At 38.3% G+C, this 18514-nt stretch overlaps 1 protein-coding gene across 8 annotated transcripts in view; it reads right to left on the reverse strand.

Annotated features, from left to right (window-relative positions):
* The window catches only part of IMMP1L (inner mitochondrial membrane peptidase subunit 1), a 73129-nt gene that overhangs the window by 52014 nt on the left and 2601 nt on the right, over positions 1-18514 (reverse strand). For 4 of the 8 annotated variants that reach the window (XM_043481552.1, XM_043481553.1, XM_043481557.1 and 1 more), the window contains one exon: positions 4480-4592. The exons of 2 other annotated variants lie outside the window; for them this stretch is intronic. In XM_043481552.1, coding sequence (XP_043337487.1) covers positions 4480-4543 — 64 coding nt within the window. In that variant the 5' untranslated portion in view covers positions 4544-4592. Of the gene's footprint in view, positions 1-2263; positions 2381-4479; positions 4593-18514 lie in introns of those variants that run through there. 2 more of the 8 variants (XM_043481558.1, XM_043481559.1) reach the window with 2 other exon arrangements.

The raw sequence follows: 18514 nt of genomic DNA on the forward strand, positions 1-18514 counted from the left end.
AAAGCACACATTCTATGCCCTTAATCAGCACATGGGGCAGAAAAAGATCTCGCCTAAGCAACGTATATGTAAACACTGACTTTTACATTAGAGTCAGTATAATGCACTGAGAGCAAAACAACAAGAATTATCTAACAAAGGTAAAACAAAACAAACAAACAAAAAAATGTCATCATAAGTAGCACCCAGGACATAAAAGTTTATCACTCTAGGACAATTTAGGAGAACAGGGATATACAGCATAACGATCTCTGCAGAAATCACATAAATTCTATGAAATGACTGCTGTTCATAATAACTTTGAGCCATCAAAACAAAACCAAAACAAGTTACATTATACTCAATTTGTCTTGTTTAAGAAAACAAAGGGCACATTGTATATTTCAAAAACATTTTAGAAAAAATATTCCTATGATATAAACTTTGGCACATAAAAGGGTAAGATGCAATTATTCACAAATTAACAGATGAATAATAGTATACCACTTGTTAATAAGAGCCCAGTGAATGAGGAATTACGTAAGTAAAATTCTCACTCAAAGTGATAATATACTATAGCTGCCTTTCAGAAGATGAACTGTGATAAGGTACAATAACATCTCAGGGGCCTTTATACATACAATTCCCTGTGCAAGGCCAGGTCTTGGTTAAGAGTCAAAAGAATATCTGATAATTTCTAAAAGCTAGTCACGCAAATTTTCCACTTCAATGACTGGACACACTCAAGAAAATATCCTGATTTAGCTTTTCACTTTGTTTTCTTTAAATTGTGACTGCCAAGTAGACAGGCTGGTCTGGTTTCTAGCTCCAACCTACTAAACAACCTTGCATAATTCACTCAACCTCTCTAGTTCTCCACAGTTTCTTCATCAGTAAAGTGAAATTATATAAAACATGATATGATAGTAAATGGAATCGTGTTAATAAAGTAAACAAAGAGTTACTACATTAGGTCCTGTATCTGTATCTGTATGTATACTATTTTTAAACTGTCACAAGTTACATGGCATTCTACCATATGTTTAAGGCCTACAGTAAAGAAATTATGATCGACTCAGAATCTTTTTCAGTATTTAATGTGTTACTCTCAGGATATAACAACTTTCTCATGTACTCATTTGAATTTATTTAAAATGCCACTATAATCATCTATCTTTAACCTGAAAATGTAGGACTTTTTCCACATGACACATAAAAATCAACATATGATATGTAAAACAATGTTCATGGCAATGTTAATTAAAACAGTCAAATACCAGAAAGAACCCAAACATCCACCGACAACAGAATGAATAAATTCTGCCATATTCATTCCAAAGGAATAACACATGATAATTAAAATGAACAAAATAAAACTACATGCAACTATGTACATGATCTTCAAAACACAATGCTAGGTAATGGAAGAAAGAATGCATATGATCCCAGACAACGGCACTCACCAGTAGGTCCACCTGTGTCCCATGCCACCCCACAGCGGCACCCCACAGCTGCAGCAGTATTACACTATAGAAGTCTAGCACCAACCCGAAGAGAAGTACAAAGGTGGTCACGGTCTCCAAGTGCAGATCAAGATCCAATCTGGATTCTGAGACTGGTTGTAGGGCCTGGGGGTGCTCAGCAGCTCCACCACATCTTTCTGGGTCTGTGATCACAGTCACCACCCCTACCAGCACTACTGAACCCGGCACTGGAGACCCTGCGGTTAACACTGGTGACAGAGGAGGGTAGGACCTCTGTGGACTGTGAGGACTTCTTCCAATTGTTGGAAGAAGGTACACGCTTAATGATCCTAGAGTTCAGGCAAATTTAGAGTCCCAGCAGGAGTAGGCGCTGTCATGCGGCCTGGCCGGGGGAGAGTCCATAGCGCAGCAAGGACACTGCCCTCGTTACCTGGTTCATATACACGCAAACTCTCGAGACCTCTTTGGCCTGAACATCTGCGCCACATTTTACAGGATCTACTCCGTGAGTTGTGACTTTCAAGTACTTGGTCCAAAGAAAGTACTCAGGGAGCTCATCCAGTTGAACCTCCGTGATGCTGCTGCAAGGCCTGGGCCACATGTTGCTGGGAATGTCCTCCACCCTTTGCCATGCCGTGGAGGGGGCTGAGAGGTGACAGTGACAGCAGCAGGGTCGCCTCCATCCCTACTGAGAAGGGGCTCTGAGCTTCTGCCCCAGACCCGTTCCAAGAGATAGCCTGTGAGGACTGCGACAACATCAGGTGTGGAGACCTGCAGGCAGTGCAGACTAGACAACTCACCTGATTTTCCTTACTGTTGTTGGCAGCATTACGAGAGGCTCTGTTAGCATAATGCTTTCCATGCCTCATTCAAATACATTCCTCAAGAATGCTGTCTGTAAAGTAATTAGACTCCAACTAATAAAAATAAAGGGAAAAAATAAATAAAAAATAAAAGAATGCTGTCCTTTCTTAGCCGACTTATTGGCCTTTCACTTCTCCTGAAAGACAGGCTTGCTCCTAGACATCCTGATCCCAATCTGACTGCTGCTACTTCTAAATTCCCTACAACTCCTCCTTCCCCTAAGCTCTTCAGTACAGCGAAGCCAGCCCTCTCTGACTTGACCTTACAATCTGTTTCTTCATACCCTTCACTTTGAAGATAACAAAAACATTTCCAACAAAAATACAAAAATGTTTATCTAAAAAAAAGAATACATATGAACCCTAAAAGATCAAAATGAGACAAAAAGTGAACATACTGCTGAGGAATATACATAAAAGTGATAAAATTATATAGAGAATTATCTAATTATTAAGAAACTGTTTACCTTAAAGAAAAGGAAGATTATACTAAGGGCTTCTGGGATGTCAGTAGTGATTTATGGTTACTGAATATCTGCTTTATATTTATTCATTTTACTATACATTTATGTTTCTATATATTTTATAATAAAAAGGTTTAAAATTATATACTTTCTGAAATAATACAGTCTTAAAGGGAAGAAAGGGCACCTCTTTTTTTTTTTTACTAACAACCTTGTATTTTCTTGGCCTACATTTCAAATTTTTATTGCAATATTTTAAGAATAAATAAGTTATTATGCTTAATTCTCCAGAATCCTAATTAAGAATAGATTTCACAGGCTTTCCAAATGGCCACACACACAAAAAGAAACCAGACCATTAAAGAGTGTAAGACTGGTTATCCTGCCATATCTTTGCTGAGCTCTATGTTGTATCTGTCACATTTTCTTCTTTTCAAGAAAATGTATGCTTACTTAAAAAAAAAATCTACGTTACATCCAATTTATCCATTGGATAAATCTATGTTTATCCAATCTACGTTGCATAAAATCTACATTACACTTTATGCAAACTACACTCTAAAAAGTATATAATAATTTAGCTCAAAAGTAGGAAGACAAATATTTTCAACTCTCACAAGTTTAAAAACAATTTTAAGAATATCTATGTTTGCATTCACTGTGAGGGTTTGTTATAGGACGGACACAGATATGATACTTCAGGTCCAATCCAATGTCACTCTGTGAGAATGGGTCACTGTGTGTACTAGAAAATATAATAGTTAGATTACAGGATGGATATACACAACAAGGTACACTTGAAGTTTACTGCATAAAATTTAATTAAGGGTGAAAGTAAAAGTTGTTCACTTGTGTCCAACTCTTTGCAACCTCTTAGACTATATACTCCATGGAATTCTCCAGGCCAGAATACTGGAATGGGGAGCCACTCCCTTCTACAGGGGGTCTTCCCAACCCAGGATCAAACCCAGATCTCCCACACTGCAGGGAGATTCTTTACCAGCTGAGCCACCAAGGAAGCCCAAGAATACTGGAGTGGGTAGCCTATCCTTTCTCCAGCAGATCTTCCCAACCCAGGAACCAAACCAGGGTCTCCTGCATTACAGGTGGATTACGGGTATTCACACAAAATAGATCCAATAGTGTCTAATTTAAATTATACTGAAGCTGTTTTAAATACTACAATTGGAAAAACAAATACACAGGGCATTTAAATGATTATATGATTACAAAAGAGATAATACTAACAATAAACTGACAAACTGCAAAAACATGCATACAAATATAATCTAGGAAATCCTAAAAGTTCCATCAACTACAAGCATCCTTTAATATATGCTTGATACAACTTTCAGATGCCACTATCCAAGAAGCACACATAATAAAATTTAGAAACAAGACTGTAAGCACTTTCATTAGGCTCCAGATATCAATACAATGGCAACAGTATCACCCAAAATGAAAACAGAGTTGCTCTGGTTATATATTGTTGTTTTTTTGGTGTGTAAATGCACTCAAGGATTTCCCACTAGACTGGGTCCAGCTAATCAGTTATTTGCCCATCTATTAAAGGCCAACTTTAAAAAGTTACACTATGTCCAGCAGGGAGCAGTATTACAACATCCATAAGACTTAATGACAACATGAAACGGACAGAAGAAAATGAAGGGGAAAAAAAAACCCACTTACCATAGGTCTTTACAACAATACACTGAATTTTTACAGTATTTACAGGGCTTCCAGAAAAAAACATCTAAAGCATGTCTCAAAGCAAATATAGGTGATCCATAGTACCAGGATTCCTAAAACAGGAAATCAAAATTATATTAGGCAAAGGTTTCTTTCAGCCATATTTAGTTGAATTAGTACATAATATGACTAAATGTATCTCAATTACTAAAGTGCCATCTTCCTTAGTGGATCAATGGGATTTGGAAGTCAGATATTCAATGACACTTTGGGTCAAGCGATTTTAAAAAGCAGAATATTATTTTATTTACCAGAGAATTTAAGTAGAAGAAGGTCAGTGGATGAAATAATATGTCAATCAACCCAGAGAAAACTGTGGTCAAGGACTTAACAGGAGTTGTTAAACCAACCATATACAGTGTTGATATATCAAGCCCTTCTAAACAATTTGCAGGTTATAGAGAGGATATGACATTCATTTCTGCATGTCAGCATGAATGAATATCTAGGGTTAATTTTAAGAATAAAAAGGCAACAGAGAAGTGGCTTGTAATGCTGGTATGTTAAGATTGATTAGCCAGATATTTAATGACTACGAGGAATGCACATGATACTGTAAAAAAATTCCATGACCAGTCACAATATGTCAAAGGCAAAACATATTATGTTTAATATTCTAGATGTCAAAACCTGCCTCATATTCAATGATAATAACTCCACGTCAGTTCTTATGACTGAGGAAATAATGTATCACCGCTTTCTTTTTTTTTTAGGCCACACCATGCAGCATGCAGGATCTTAGTTCCCAGACCAGAGACTAAACCTGTGGCCCCTGCATTGAAAGTGTGGACTCTTAACCACTGAATCACCAGGGAATCCTAATGTGTCACCACTTTTACCTGAAACATTCAATAGCTTGCCTTATGTGTGTTTACATGCAAAATTTCATTGTTTACACTAAAAACCAAATTTTTGCCATTAGAAAAAGATAACATATGAATATTTACCTTGAAATAGATAAATAATAAAGTAGTTTATGTAATATAAATAACATTTACTTGAAATGTAATAAATAATTCTACTATTTTCTTCAGAGAAAATGACTTTATGGCTGGTAGAAACAAAGATATTAAGGAGATTCTGGTGAATGTGCAGAAAGAAGTAAATAGGATAGATTCTCCATCATCCTAGAGAATATATGTGTCAGGAACAGATGATCCAGAAATAGGAACATTGAAGGGGCTTCTGGTGAAGTCTCAAAAATGGAATGAGACATTATTGAACAGGACAGGAAAGGCAGTCTTTGTTACAATGTAGCAAAACTGAAATGTATTCTAATATTGTGTGAAAAGGAGAACATATAAGTGATAAACCTGGATGTCTAGTTGAGATTTCCAAGCAAAATATTGAAGGCATGTACAACTTTCTCCTTGCTGCTTATGGTAAAATGTGTAAGAGAGGCTAATAAACTGGGGAAGGATAAAGAAGAAAAGGAGATAAACTGAGGAAGTTAAGCAAAAAGAAATCATTACTTGGTGATTTAGAAAATTTTTAGCATGTCTAGATTGCAAAAAAGGTTAACATCACAAATTATTAGGAAAATGCAAATCAAAACCACAAATGAGATACAACTTCAAACTCATTAGAATGGCTATCACCCAATAAAGAACCAAAGTTGCCAGGACATAAGAGAAATTGGAACCTCTGTGTATTGCTAGAAGGAATGCAAAACAGTTAAGTCACTGTGGAAAACACACTGGCAGTTCTCACAAAGTTAAACATATAATTTAGCAATTCTACTCCTAGGTATACACCTAAACAAACTCTAACAGATGCTCAAACTCCAACATTCATTACATTATCCACAACAGGCAAAAAGATGGAAACAGGACAAGTGCCTGCCAACAGCTGTATGGATAAACAAAATGTGCTATATACACACAATGAAATATTATACAGCCATAAAAGGAGTGAAGTTCTGATACATAAGATGGACGAACTTTGAAAAACACTGCTAAGTGAAAAACATTATGTAAATGTTAACAAAGAGCAAATATTACATGATTCCTTATGTGAGGTATGTAGAGAGGCAAACTCACAGAGACGGGAAATAATATAAAGCTACCAGAGACTGCAGTGATGGAGTGGGAAGTTACTGCTCAATGAGTAAAGTGTTTTCACTTGGGATATTGAAAAGGTTCTGCAAAAAGATAGTGACAGTGTTTACACATCATAAATATAGCTAATGCCACTGAACTGCACACTTTAAAAAATGATTATAATAATAAATCTTGTATTATGTATATTTGGGGGCCTCCTTGGTGGCTCAGACGGTAAAGAATCCACCTGCAATGGGGGAGACCCAGGTTCGATCCTGGGTTGGGAAGATCCCCTGGAGGAAGGCATGGCAACCTACTTCAGTTACTCTTGCCTGGAGAATCCCCATGGACAGAGGAGCCTGGCAGGCTTCTGTCCGCGGGGTTGCAAAATGTTGGACACAACTGAGCAACTAAGCACACATGCATACTTTTACCACAAAAAGCTTTTCTCCTACGAAAAAAGGGACCAAGATCTTGAGTCAGCTGAGAAGGTTAACATAATGACTTCAATTAGAGAATTAAGACCAGGCTACTGATAAGCTCTAAACTGAACAACTCTAAAGTTCAGTGAGGGAAAATGATCATCATATATGATAGTAATTCATTAATTCCATATGAGTTTATTTAGGAAATGTTAATAGAAAAAGGAGCCTGGTGTGCTGCAGTCCACGGGTTCACAAACAGTTGGACACAACTTAGCAACTGAACAAAATAAAACAAAATATAAAAAGGAAGCAAGGCTTGCTCTTCAAATTTTTTAAAAATAATCTTAGAATATCAAACAGAAAAATTAATTTCAAATCTTTCATTCTAGAGAATGATAAAACTGTAATACAACACAGACTTAAACTTGTTTTTAACCTTCCATTTTGGGGAATGAAAAAATACAAAAGGTAAGAACATGCCCTTAAATTCCAAAAGATTTTTAAAAGAAAGTATTTTTTAATGACTAAAAATCTTATTTCAGTGCTGGACAACTCTGGTAGAAAGTTCTTTAATCTGAGTTGAAAATGAAATTTCTCTGCTCTGGAGAAACAAAGGGGTCTAATTTCTCTTTCACAAGGTTAAGATAGGTCTTCTGAAACTCAAAGTCATTCATCTCTGAGTTAAATATGCCCCACTTACTATCCGTTGTTTCATATCACAGTCTCTAACCACACTGCTATCTCTGAATTTACTCATTTTAGCAGGACAAATATGCTTCATTGCTTAGGCAAATATCCAACCATAAACTGGACAAATAGAGGGCTAATTCAGAAGGATATGAATGCTGAGTTTGGGCCCAGGTACAAACAGTAAATAAAAGCCTGAATTTTGTCATGAGACAGTTCATCACTGTTGTGAAACCGAGCTCTATCATTTACTAGCTATGCGACACTGGTTAATTTTACGTGTCAACTTGACAGGGCCATGCAACGTCAAGATATTTCCGTTCAGTTCAGTTCAATTCAGTCATTCAGTCATGTCTGACTCTTAGCAACCCCATGGACTGCAGCACACCAGGCCTCCCTGTCCATCACCAACTCCAGGAGTTTGCTCAAACTCATGTCCATCAAGTCAGTGATGCCATCCAACCATCTCATCCTCTATCGTCCCCTTCTCCCTCTGCCTTCAATCTTTCCCAGCATCAGGGTCTTATATCCCAATGAGTCAGTTCTTTGCATCAGGTGGTCAAAATATTTGATCAAACATTATTCTGGGTGTTACCATGAGGGTGTATTTGGATGACATTAACATTTGAATCCTCAGACTAAGTAGAATGTCCTCCCTAATGTGGGCAGACCTCATCCAATTCATTGAAGGTCTCAGTAGAATGAAAGGCTGGGCCTTAGACCACTAAGAGGGAGTGAAAAGCATCAACATATTAGAGATTCTAAAAACTTTCTAAAAGAGCATAATAGTGATAGATAGAACATGACAAAAAGAGCAACAGTCTAGCATAGTGTTTAGTAAACTACAGTTCACAGGGCAAATCTTCCAGGCTACCCCCTGCTGTTGTATACCCTGCAAACTACGACTGGCTTTTATATTTTCAAATGGCTCAAACAAAAGAAGAATATTTTGCAAAATGTTAAAACTATATGAAATTCAAATTTTAATTTTCATAAGCAAAGCATTATTAAGACATAGCTGTACTCATTTTTTAATATAAAATTGCACTTTCATGGTAGTGTTAAAAAGGGATGAAAGATGGCATGTGGCCTACAAAACCTAAAATACTTACTATTTGGTTCCCTAAAAAGCATGCTGACACCTGGCCAACCACACACAGGATGGTCAGGGAAGACAGAACTTTTCTCCCTGTGGCAAGGGCTGAGTCAATACTTGAGGAGGATAAAAATGCTTTAGCCTGCCTGGGACGAAGTTAGGTGAATGAAAGTATGGTGGTTGAAAATCTAGGATAGGAGCCTCCTTATCAGGCTATAAGAAAAAGGCCTGTCTTATCTGTTTGTTCTCTGCTTATCCACCTTGATCAAAACACATTAATAAGTCCTACCTATAAAAGCAACATACAGATTTAGTGCAATCCCTATCAAAACACTCATGATATTTTTCACAAAACTGGGACAAGGAACTCCATAATTTATATGGAACCACAAAGACCCTAACCAGCCACAGCAACCTCAACAAAAAAAGAACAGATGAAGGTATCACACTCACTGACTTCAGACTATACTACACAGCTACGGTAATCAAAACAGTACAGCACTGGCACAAAAACAGAACTATCAATGGAACATAACAGAGCCCAGAAATAAACCTACATATCTATGGCTAACTAATCTATAACAAAGGAGGTAAGAACATACAATGGAGGAAAAACAGTCTCTTATAGAGTGATACTGGGAAAACAGGAACAGCTACATGCAAAAGAATGAAATCAGAACATTTTCCCATACCGTATACAAAAATAAAATAAACTAAAGACCTAAATCTAAGGCCAGAAACCACAAAACTCCTAGAAGAAAACAGCAATACACTGTTTGACATAAATTGCAGCAATATATTTTAGATCTGTCTCCTAAAGCAAACGGAACAATAGCAAAAATAAACAAATTGGATCTAATTAAACTTAAAAGCTTTTACAGAGCAAAGGAAATTATTGACAAACAGAAAGAAAATCTACTAAATTGGAGAAAATATTTGCAAATGATATGATTGATAAGGGGTTAATATTCAAACTATATAAACAGCTTAAACAATTCAAAATAAAAACAAAAAACCCCAAACAACCCAGTTTTTTAAATGCACAGAAGATCTGAATAGATATTTTTTGAAAGAAGACATACAGATGACCAACAGGCACAAGAAAAGATGATCAATATTAGGAATTATAAGGAAAATGTCAATCAAAACTACAACGAGATATCACCTCACAACTGTCAGAAAGGCTATCACCAAAAAGACCACAAATAACAAATGTTGGTAAGGAGTTTGAGAAAAGGGAACTCTTATATGCTGGTGGTGAGAATGTAAACTGCTACAGTCACTATGGAAAACAGTATGGAGGTTCCTCAAAAAACTTAAAACAGAACTACAAGATCCAGCAATTTCACTCCTGGATATATATTCAAAGAAACCAAAAACACACAATTTTAAAAGATACATGCACCCCATCGCTCATTAGTCAGTTCAGCCGCTCAGTTGTGTCCATCTCTTTGAGACCCCATGGACTGCAGCATGCCAGGACTCCTTGTCCATCACCAACTCCCAAAGCTGGCTCAAACTAATGTTCATCAAGTCAGTGATGCCATCCAACCATTTCATCCTCTGTCATCCTCTTCTCCTGCCTTCAATCTTTCTCAGCATCAGGGTCTTTTCCAATGAGTCAGTTCTTCACATCAGATGGCCAAAGTATTGGAGCGTCAGGTTCAGCATCAGTCCTTCCAATGAATATTCAGGACTGATTTCCTTTAGGATGGACTGGTTGGATCTCCTTGCTGTCCAAGAGATTCTCAAGACTCTTCTCCAACACCACAGTTCAAAAGCATCAATTCTTAGGCACTCAGCTTTCTTTAGTTCAACTGTCACTTCCATACATGACTGTTGGAAAAACCATAGCTTTGACTAGATGGACCTTTGTTGGCAAAGTAATGTCTCTGCTTTTTAATATGCTGTCTAGGTTGGTCATAGCTTTTCTTCCAAGGAGCGTCTTTTAATTTCATGGCTGCAGTCACCATCTGCAGTGATTTTGGAGCCAAAGAAAATAAAATCTGTCACTGTTTCCATTTTCCATTGCTCATAGCAGCATTATTTACAATAGTCATGACAAGAAAGCAATGTAAGTCTCAATCAACAGATGAATGGATAACGAAGATACAAAAACGCAATTTTGCCATTTGCAACAACATAAACGGTCCAGGAGTGTATTTTACTTAATGAAATAAGTCAGACAGAGAAAGATAAATACTGTATGTTATCAATTAATGTGAAATCTAAAAGTAAAGTGAATAAATACAACAAAATGGAAACAGACTCACAGATATAGAGAATAAACTAGTGGTTACTAGTGCAGAAAAGACTACTTTCTCCCATCCAAAAAACACGCATACACACACACACACACACACACACAAGGAAAAACAATGGAAAGGGAATACAGAGCAGGAAAAGAAAAATAAATAGATCCTTAGATACATCTTTGATGTAGAGCAGAGGTTGTGAAACGAGGGCCCAGTAAGTCAAGTCCTGCTCACTCTATTTTAGCAAATAAGGTTTTACTGGAACACAGTCATGCTCATTTATTTACATATTGTCTAAAATTGCTTTTTTGCTACAACCACAGTGCTAAGTAGTTGCAACAAGGACCATATGGTCTGCAAAGTCTGAAATAATTACTATTTGGTTTTCCTAGAAAAATTTTGCTAAATATTGATTTAGAGTTATATAGCAGCAACTGGCAAGACGTAGCTTTTAAATTTAAATAATTAAAACAAAATTAAAAACTCAGTTCTGAGTCATGGCAGCCACATTACAAGTATTCAAAAGTCAAATGTATTTAATGGCTATTATACTGGTCAGTGTAGATACAGAATATTTCCATCAACACAGGAAGCACTACCTGGCAGGGTTTACCTGGAAATTATTATAGATTGCTACAGCTATATTTTAATTCTTGCTTCTAAAAGTGCTACAATGGAGGGGCGGGCAGTCAAGATGGTGAAATAGGTTACAGAATTCATCTCTCCTCACAAGTATACCAAGGATATGTCCAGAAATGGAAATTTCTCACAGAGCAGCTGCTCAACATTAGTGGAAGACTTCAGACACCTAAAAGGACAAGAAAAATCCCCTCACAACCAGGTAGGAGAAAGACAGACAGAAAGGAGCAATCAAAAAAGAGACCAGCACCACTGGTTGGAAGCGGAAGGTAAGGAGAGATTCCTGCACCAAGAAAAATTGCCTCATGGTGGGCAAGTCAGATGAAACAAAAAGGCAACTTTAGGGGATCGTGGGAGAACATAAAGGACAGAGAGTGGAAGAAACCATAAACAAGATGAAAAAGTTAACCCTCAGAATGGGAAAAAGTATTTTACAAGTGAAGCAACTGAAAAGAAAATAATATCCAAAAAATACAAACAGCTCATGCAGCTCAATATTAAAAAAAAAAAAACCTCAATCAAAACATAGGTGGAAGACCTAAATGATATTTCTCCAAAGACATACAAATAGTCAACAAATACATGAAAAGATGTTCAATAACACCAGACAGTCAATACCCAAATCAACCATATTCTTTTCAGTTGAAGATGGAAAAGCTCTATACAGTCAGCAAAGACATGATCGAGAGCTGACTGTGGCTCAGCTCATGAACTCCTTATTGCAAAATTCAGGCTCAAATAGAAGAAAATAGGGAAAACCACCAGGCCATTCAGCTATGACCTAAATCAAATTCTCCATGACTTCACAGTGGAGGTGACAAGACTGGATCTGGTAGACAGAGTACCAGAAGAACTATGGATGGAGGTTTGTAACATGTAGAGGAGGCAGTGATCAAAACCATCCCGAAGAAAAAGACATGCAGGAAGGCAAAGTGGTTATGTGAGGAAGCTTTACAATAGGTGAAGAAAGAAGAAAAGTGAAAGGCAAGGAAGAAAGGGAAAAGATATACCTAACCGAAGGCAGAGTTCCAGAGAACAGAAAGGAGAGATAAGAAAGCCTTCTTAAAAGAACAATGTAATAAGCAGAGAAAAACAACAGAATGGGGAAGACTAGATATCTCTTCCAGAGAAGGCAATGGCACCCCACTCCAGTACTCTTGCCTGGAAAATCCCATGGACAGAGGAGCCTGGTAGGCTGCAGTCCATGGGGTCGCTAGGAGTCGGACACGACTGAGCAACTTCACTTTCACTTTTCACTTTCATGCGCTGGAGAAGGAAATGGCAACCCACTCCAGTGTTCTTGCCTGGAGAATCCCAGGGACGGGGGAGCCTGGTGGGCTGCCGTTTGTGGGGTCGCACAGAGTCGGACACGACTGAAGTGACTTAGCAGCAGCAGCAGATATCTCTTCAAGAAAATTAGAGAAATCAAGGGAACATTTCATGCAGAGAAGGGCATCATAAAGGACAGAAATGGTAAGGACCTAAAAGAAGCAGAAGAGATTAAGAACAGATGGCAAGAATACACAGAACAACTATGCAAAAAAGGTCTCAATGACCTGGATAACCACGGTGGTGTGGTCACTCACCTAGAGTGGGACATCCTGGAGTATGAAGTCAAGTGGGCCTTAGGAAGCATTACTACAAACAAAGCTAGTGGAAGTGATGAAATTCCAGCTGAGTTATTTAAAACCCTAAAAGATGATGCTGTGAAAGTGCTGCACTCAACAAGTCAAGATTGGAAAAGGTCAGTTTTCATTCCAATTTCAAAAGAGGGTAATGCCAAAGACTATTGAAACTACCCTACAGTTGCCCTCATTTCACATGCTAGCAAAGTTATGCTCAAAATCCTTCAAGCAAGGCTTCAGTAGCATATGAATTGAGAACTTCCAGAGGTACAGGCTGGATTTAGAAAAGGCAGAGGAAGAAGAGATCAAATTGCAACATTCCTTGGATCATAGAGAAAGAAAGAGAATGTCATAAAAATATCTACTTCTGCTACACTGACTACACTAAAGTCTTTGACTGTGTAGATCACAACAAACCGAGGAAAGTTCTAAGAGATGGTGGTACCAGAACACCTTACTTGTCTCCTAAGAAACCTGTAATCGAGTCAAGAAGCAACAGTTAAAACTGGACATGGAACAGCTGACTGGTTCAAAACTGGGAAAGGAGTACAACAAGGCTGTATATTGTCACCCTGCTTATTTAACTTCCATGAAGGGTATATCATGCAAAATGCTGGGCTGTATGAATCCTAAGCTGGAACCAAGATTGCCAGGAGAAATATCAATAACATCAGATATGCAGGTGATACCACTCTAACAGCAGAAAATGAAGAGGAACGAAGAGCTTCTTTAAAACTCAACATTCAAAAAACTAAAACATGGCATCTGGTCCCACCACTTCATGGCAAATAGATGCGCAAACTGTGGAAACAGTGACAGACTTCATTTTTGGGGGCTCCAAAATTACTGCCGATGGTGATTGCAGCCATGAAATTAAGAGACGTCTGCTCCTTGGAAGAAAAGATATGACCAACCTAGACAGCATATTAAAAAGCAGAGGCATTACTTTGCCAACAAAGGTCCATCTAGTCAAAGCTGTGGTTTTTCCAGTAGTCATGTATGGATGTGAGAGTTGGACTATAAAGAAAGCTGAGTGCTAAAAAACTCATGCTTTTGAACTGCGGTGTTGAAGACTCTTGAGAGTCCCTTGGACTGCAAGGAGATCCAACCAGTCCATCCTAAAGGAGATCAGTTCTGGAAGGACTGATGCTGAAGCTGAAACTCCAATACTCTGCCCACCTGATGTAAAGAACTGACTCATTAGAAAAGATCCTGATGCTGGGAAAGATTGAAGGTGGGAGGAGAAGGGGACGACAGATGAGATGGCTGGATGGCATCAATGACTCAATGGACATGAGTTTGGGTAAACTCCAGGAATTGGTGATGGACAGGGAGGCCTGGTGTGCTACAGTCCATGGGGCAGCAAAGAGTTGGACACGACTGAACTGAACTGAAAGAGCCTCTTGATGAGGATGAAAGAGGACAGTGAAAAAGATGGTTTGAAACTTAACATTCAAAAATTAAGATTTGGCATCCAGTTCCATCACTTCATGACATATAGAAGGGGAGAAAGTGGAAGCAGTGGGTTTATTTTCTTGCGCTCCAAAGTCACTCAGATGGTGACTGCAGTCATGAAATTAAAAGATCCTCCTGCCTTAGAAGAAAAGTTATGACAAACCTACACAGTGTATTAAAAAGCAGAGGCATCACTTTGCCAACAAAGGTCTATACAGTCACAGCTATAGTTTTTCCAGTGGTCATGCACAGATGTGAGAGTTGGACCATAAAGAAGACCAAGCACTGACGAATTGATGCTTTCGAACTGTGGTTATGGAGAAAACTCTTGAGAGTCCCCTGGACTGGAAGGAGATCAAACCAATCAATCCTAAAGGAAATCAGTTCTGAATATTCATTGGAAGGGCTGATGCTGAAGCTCCAATACTTGGACTACCTGATGCAAAAAGCTGACTCACTGGAAAAAACCCTGATGTTAGGAAAAACTGAAGGCAAAAGAAGGAGGGGGCAACAGAGGATGAGATGGTTAGCTAGCATCACAGACTGAAAGGACATGAATTTGAGCAAACTCTGGGAAACAGTGGAGGACTGAAGCTTGGCATGCTGCAGTCCATGGTGTCTCAAAGAGCTGGATAGGACTGAGCAACTGACTAACAACAACAAATGGTAGGAGTATGAGTTTTGTATGTTTTGGATAACAGCCCTTTATCAAGTGTGTCCTTGCGATTATCTTCTCCCAGTCTGTGTGGCATATCTTCTCATTCTCTTGATACTGTCCTTCACACAGCAGAAGTTTTTAATTTTAGTGAAGTCCAACCTGTCTATTCTTTCTTTTACAGATGATGTCTTTGGTGTATCTAAAAAGTCACTGCCATCCCCAAGGTAAGCTACATTTTCTCTGATGTTATCCTACACAAGTGTTATAGTTTTGTTTTACACTTATGTATGTGATTCATTTTGAGTTAATTTTTCTGAAGTAAAGTCTGTGTCAATATTTATTTACTTATTTATTTTTGCATGTATACGACTATCTGTTCCAAAGCAAAGACAATCTTTGCTCCACTGTATTGCTTTTGCTCATTCTGTCTAAGATCAGCTCACTATATTCATGTGGGTCTATTTCTGGACTCTATATACTGCTGCACTGATCCTTTACAGTAAGTCTTGAAGTCAGGTAGTGTCAGTACTACAACTCTGTTCTTCAATATTGTATTTGCTATTCTAGATCATTTGCCTTTCCATATAAACTATAGACCCTGTCTGTTAATATCCATGAAATAACATGCTGGGATTTTAACTGGGAGTGCATGAAATCTATGGGTCAATTTTGGAAGAACTGACACTGAAAATATTGAGTCACCTATCCATGAACATTATCCATCAGAGGGCAGACAAAATGGAAACTCAGAAAACTAACCAAACTGATCACTTGGATCACAGCCTTGTCTAAGTCAATGAAAGTATGAGCCATGTCATGCAGGGCCATTCAAGACAGATAGGTCATGGTATAGAGTTCTCACAAAACGTGGTCCACTGGAGAAGGGAATGGCAAACCACTTCAATATTCTTGACTTGAGAACTCCATGAGCAGTATGAAAAGGCAAAAAGATAGGACACTGAAAGATGAACTTCCCAGGTGCACAATATGCTAAGGGAGAAGGGTAGACAAATATCTACGAAAAGAATAAAGAGATGGAGCCAAAGCAAAAACAACAGACAGTTGTGTATATGGCTGCTAACAGAATAACAGAGTCAAGTCCGATGCTGTAAAGAACAATATTGCTTAGGAACCTGGAATAATTTAGGTTCATAAATCAAAGTAAGTTGGAAGTGGTCAAACAGGAGATGGCAAGAGTGAATATTGACATTTTGGGGATCAGTGAACTAAAATGAACTGGAATGGGCGAATTTAACTCAGATGACCATTATATCTACTATTCTGGGCAAGAATCTCTTAGAAGAAATGGAGCAGCCCTCATAGACAACAAGAGAGTACAAACTGCAGTACTTGGGTGCAGTCTCAAAAATGACAGAATGATCTGTTTGTTTCCAAAGCAAATCATTCAATATCACAGTAATCCAGTCTACGCCCCAACCACTAAAGCTGAAAAAGCTGAAGCTGAACAGTTCTAACACGACCTACAAGACGTTCTACAACTAACACCAAAAACAGATGTCCGTTTCATCACAGGGGACTGGAATACAAACATAGGAAGTCAAGAGATACCTGGAGTAAGAGGCAAATTTGGCCTTGGAGTAGAAAATGATGCAGGAAAAAGGCTAACAAGAGTTTTGCCAAGAGGATGCACAGGTCATAGCAAACACCCTCTTCAAACAACACAAGAGACAACTCCACACATGAACATCACCAGACGGTTACACCAAAATCAGATTGATTACATTCTTTGTAGCCAAAGATGGATAAGTTCTATACAGTCAGCAAATATAAGACCAGGAGCTGCCAGCAGCTCAGATCATGAACTCCTTATTGCCAAATTCAGACTTAAATTGAAAAAAGTGGGGGAAACCACTAGACCATTCAGGTATGATCTAAATCAAATCACTTTTGATGATACAGTGCAAGTGACCAATAAATTCAAGGGATTAGACCTGATAGACAGAATGCCTGAAGAACTATGGACAGAGGTTCATGACACTGTATAGGAGGCGATGATCAAGACCATCTCCAAGAAGAAATGCATAAAGGCAAAATGGTAGTCTGAGGAGGCCTTACAAATAGCTGAGAAAAGAAGAGAAATGAAAGGCAAATGATAAAAGGAGAGATATATCCACCTGATTGCAGAGTTCCAAGAATAGCAAGGAGAGGTAAGTAAGCCTTCCTCGGTGATTAATGCAAAGAAATAGAGGATAACAAGAGAATGGGAAAGACTAGAGATTTCTTGAAGAAAATTAAGAGATACCAAGGGAAACATTTCATGCAAAGATGGGCACAATAAAGGACAGAAATGGTATGGACCTAACAGAAGCAGAAGATATGAAGAAGAGGTGGCAAGACAAACAAAAGAACTACACAAAAAAGATCGCCATGAAAAAAAAAAAAGAAAAAAAGAAAAAAGATCGCCATGACCCAGCTAACCATGATGGTGTGATCACTCACCTAGAGCCAGACATCCTGGAATGATAAGTCAAGTGGGCCGTAGGATGCATCACTATGAACAAAGCTATTGGAGGTGATGGAATTCCAGCTGAACTATTTCAAATTCTAAAAGATGAGGCTGTGCAAGTGCTGTACTCAATATGCCAGTAAATCTGGAAAACTCAGCAGTGGCCACAGGACTGGAAAAGGTCAGTCTTCATTCCAATCCCAAAGAAAGGCAATGCCAAAGAATGCTGAAACTACTGCATAATTGCACTCATCTCGCACGCTAGCAAAGTAATGCTCAAAATTCTCCAAGCCAAGCTTCAACAGTATGTGATCAGAGAACTTCCACATGTTCAAGCTGGATTTAGAACAGGCAGAGGAACCAGAGATCAAATTGTCAACAATCGCTGGATCATCAAAAATGCAAGAGAGCTCCAGAGAAACATCTACTTTTGCTTTATTGACTATGCCAAAGCCTTTGACTGTGTGGATCACCTGTAGAAAATTGTTAAAGAGATGGGAATACCAGACCACCTTACCTGATTCCTGAGATATCTGTATTCAGGTCAAGAAGCAACAGTTACAACCAAACAGGGAACAACAGACTGGTTCCAAATAGGGAAAGGAGTATGTCAAGGCTGTATACTGTCA

This window comes from Cervus canadensis, chromosome 11, assembly GCF_019320065.1.
Source record: "Cervus canadensis isolate Bull #8, Minnesota chromosome 11, ASM1932006v1, whole genome shotgun sequence".
Taxonomy (NCBI): domain Eukaryota; kingdom Metazoa; phylum Chordata; class Mammalia; order Artiodactyla; family Cervidae; genus Cervus; species Cervus canadensis.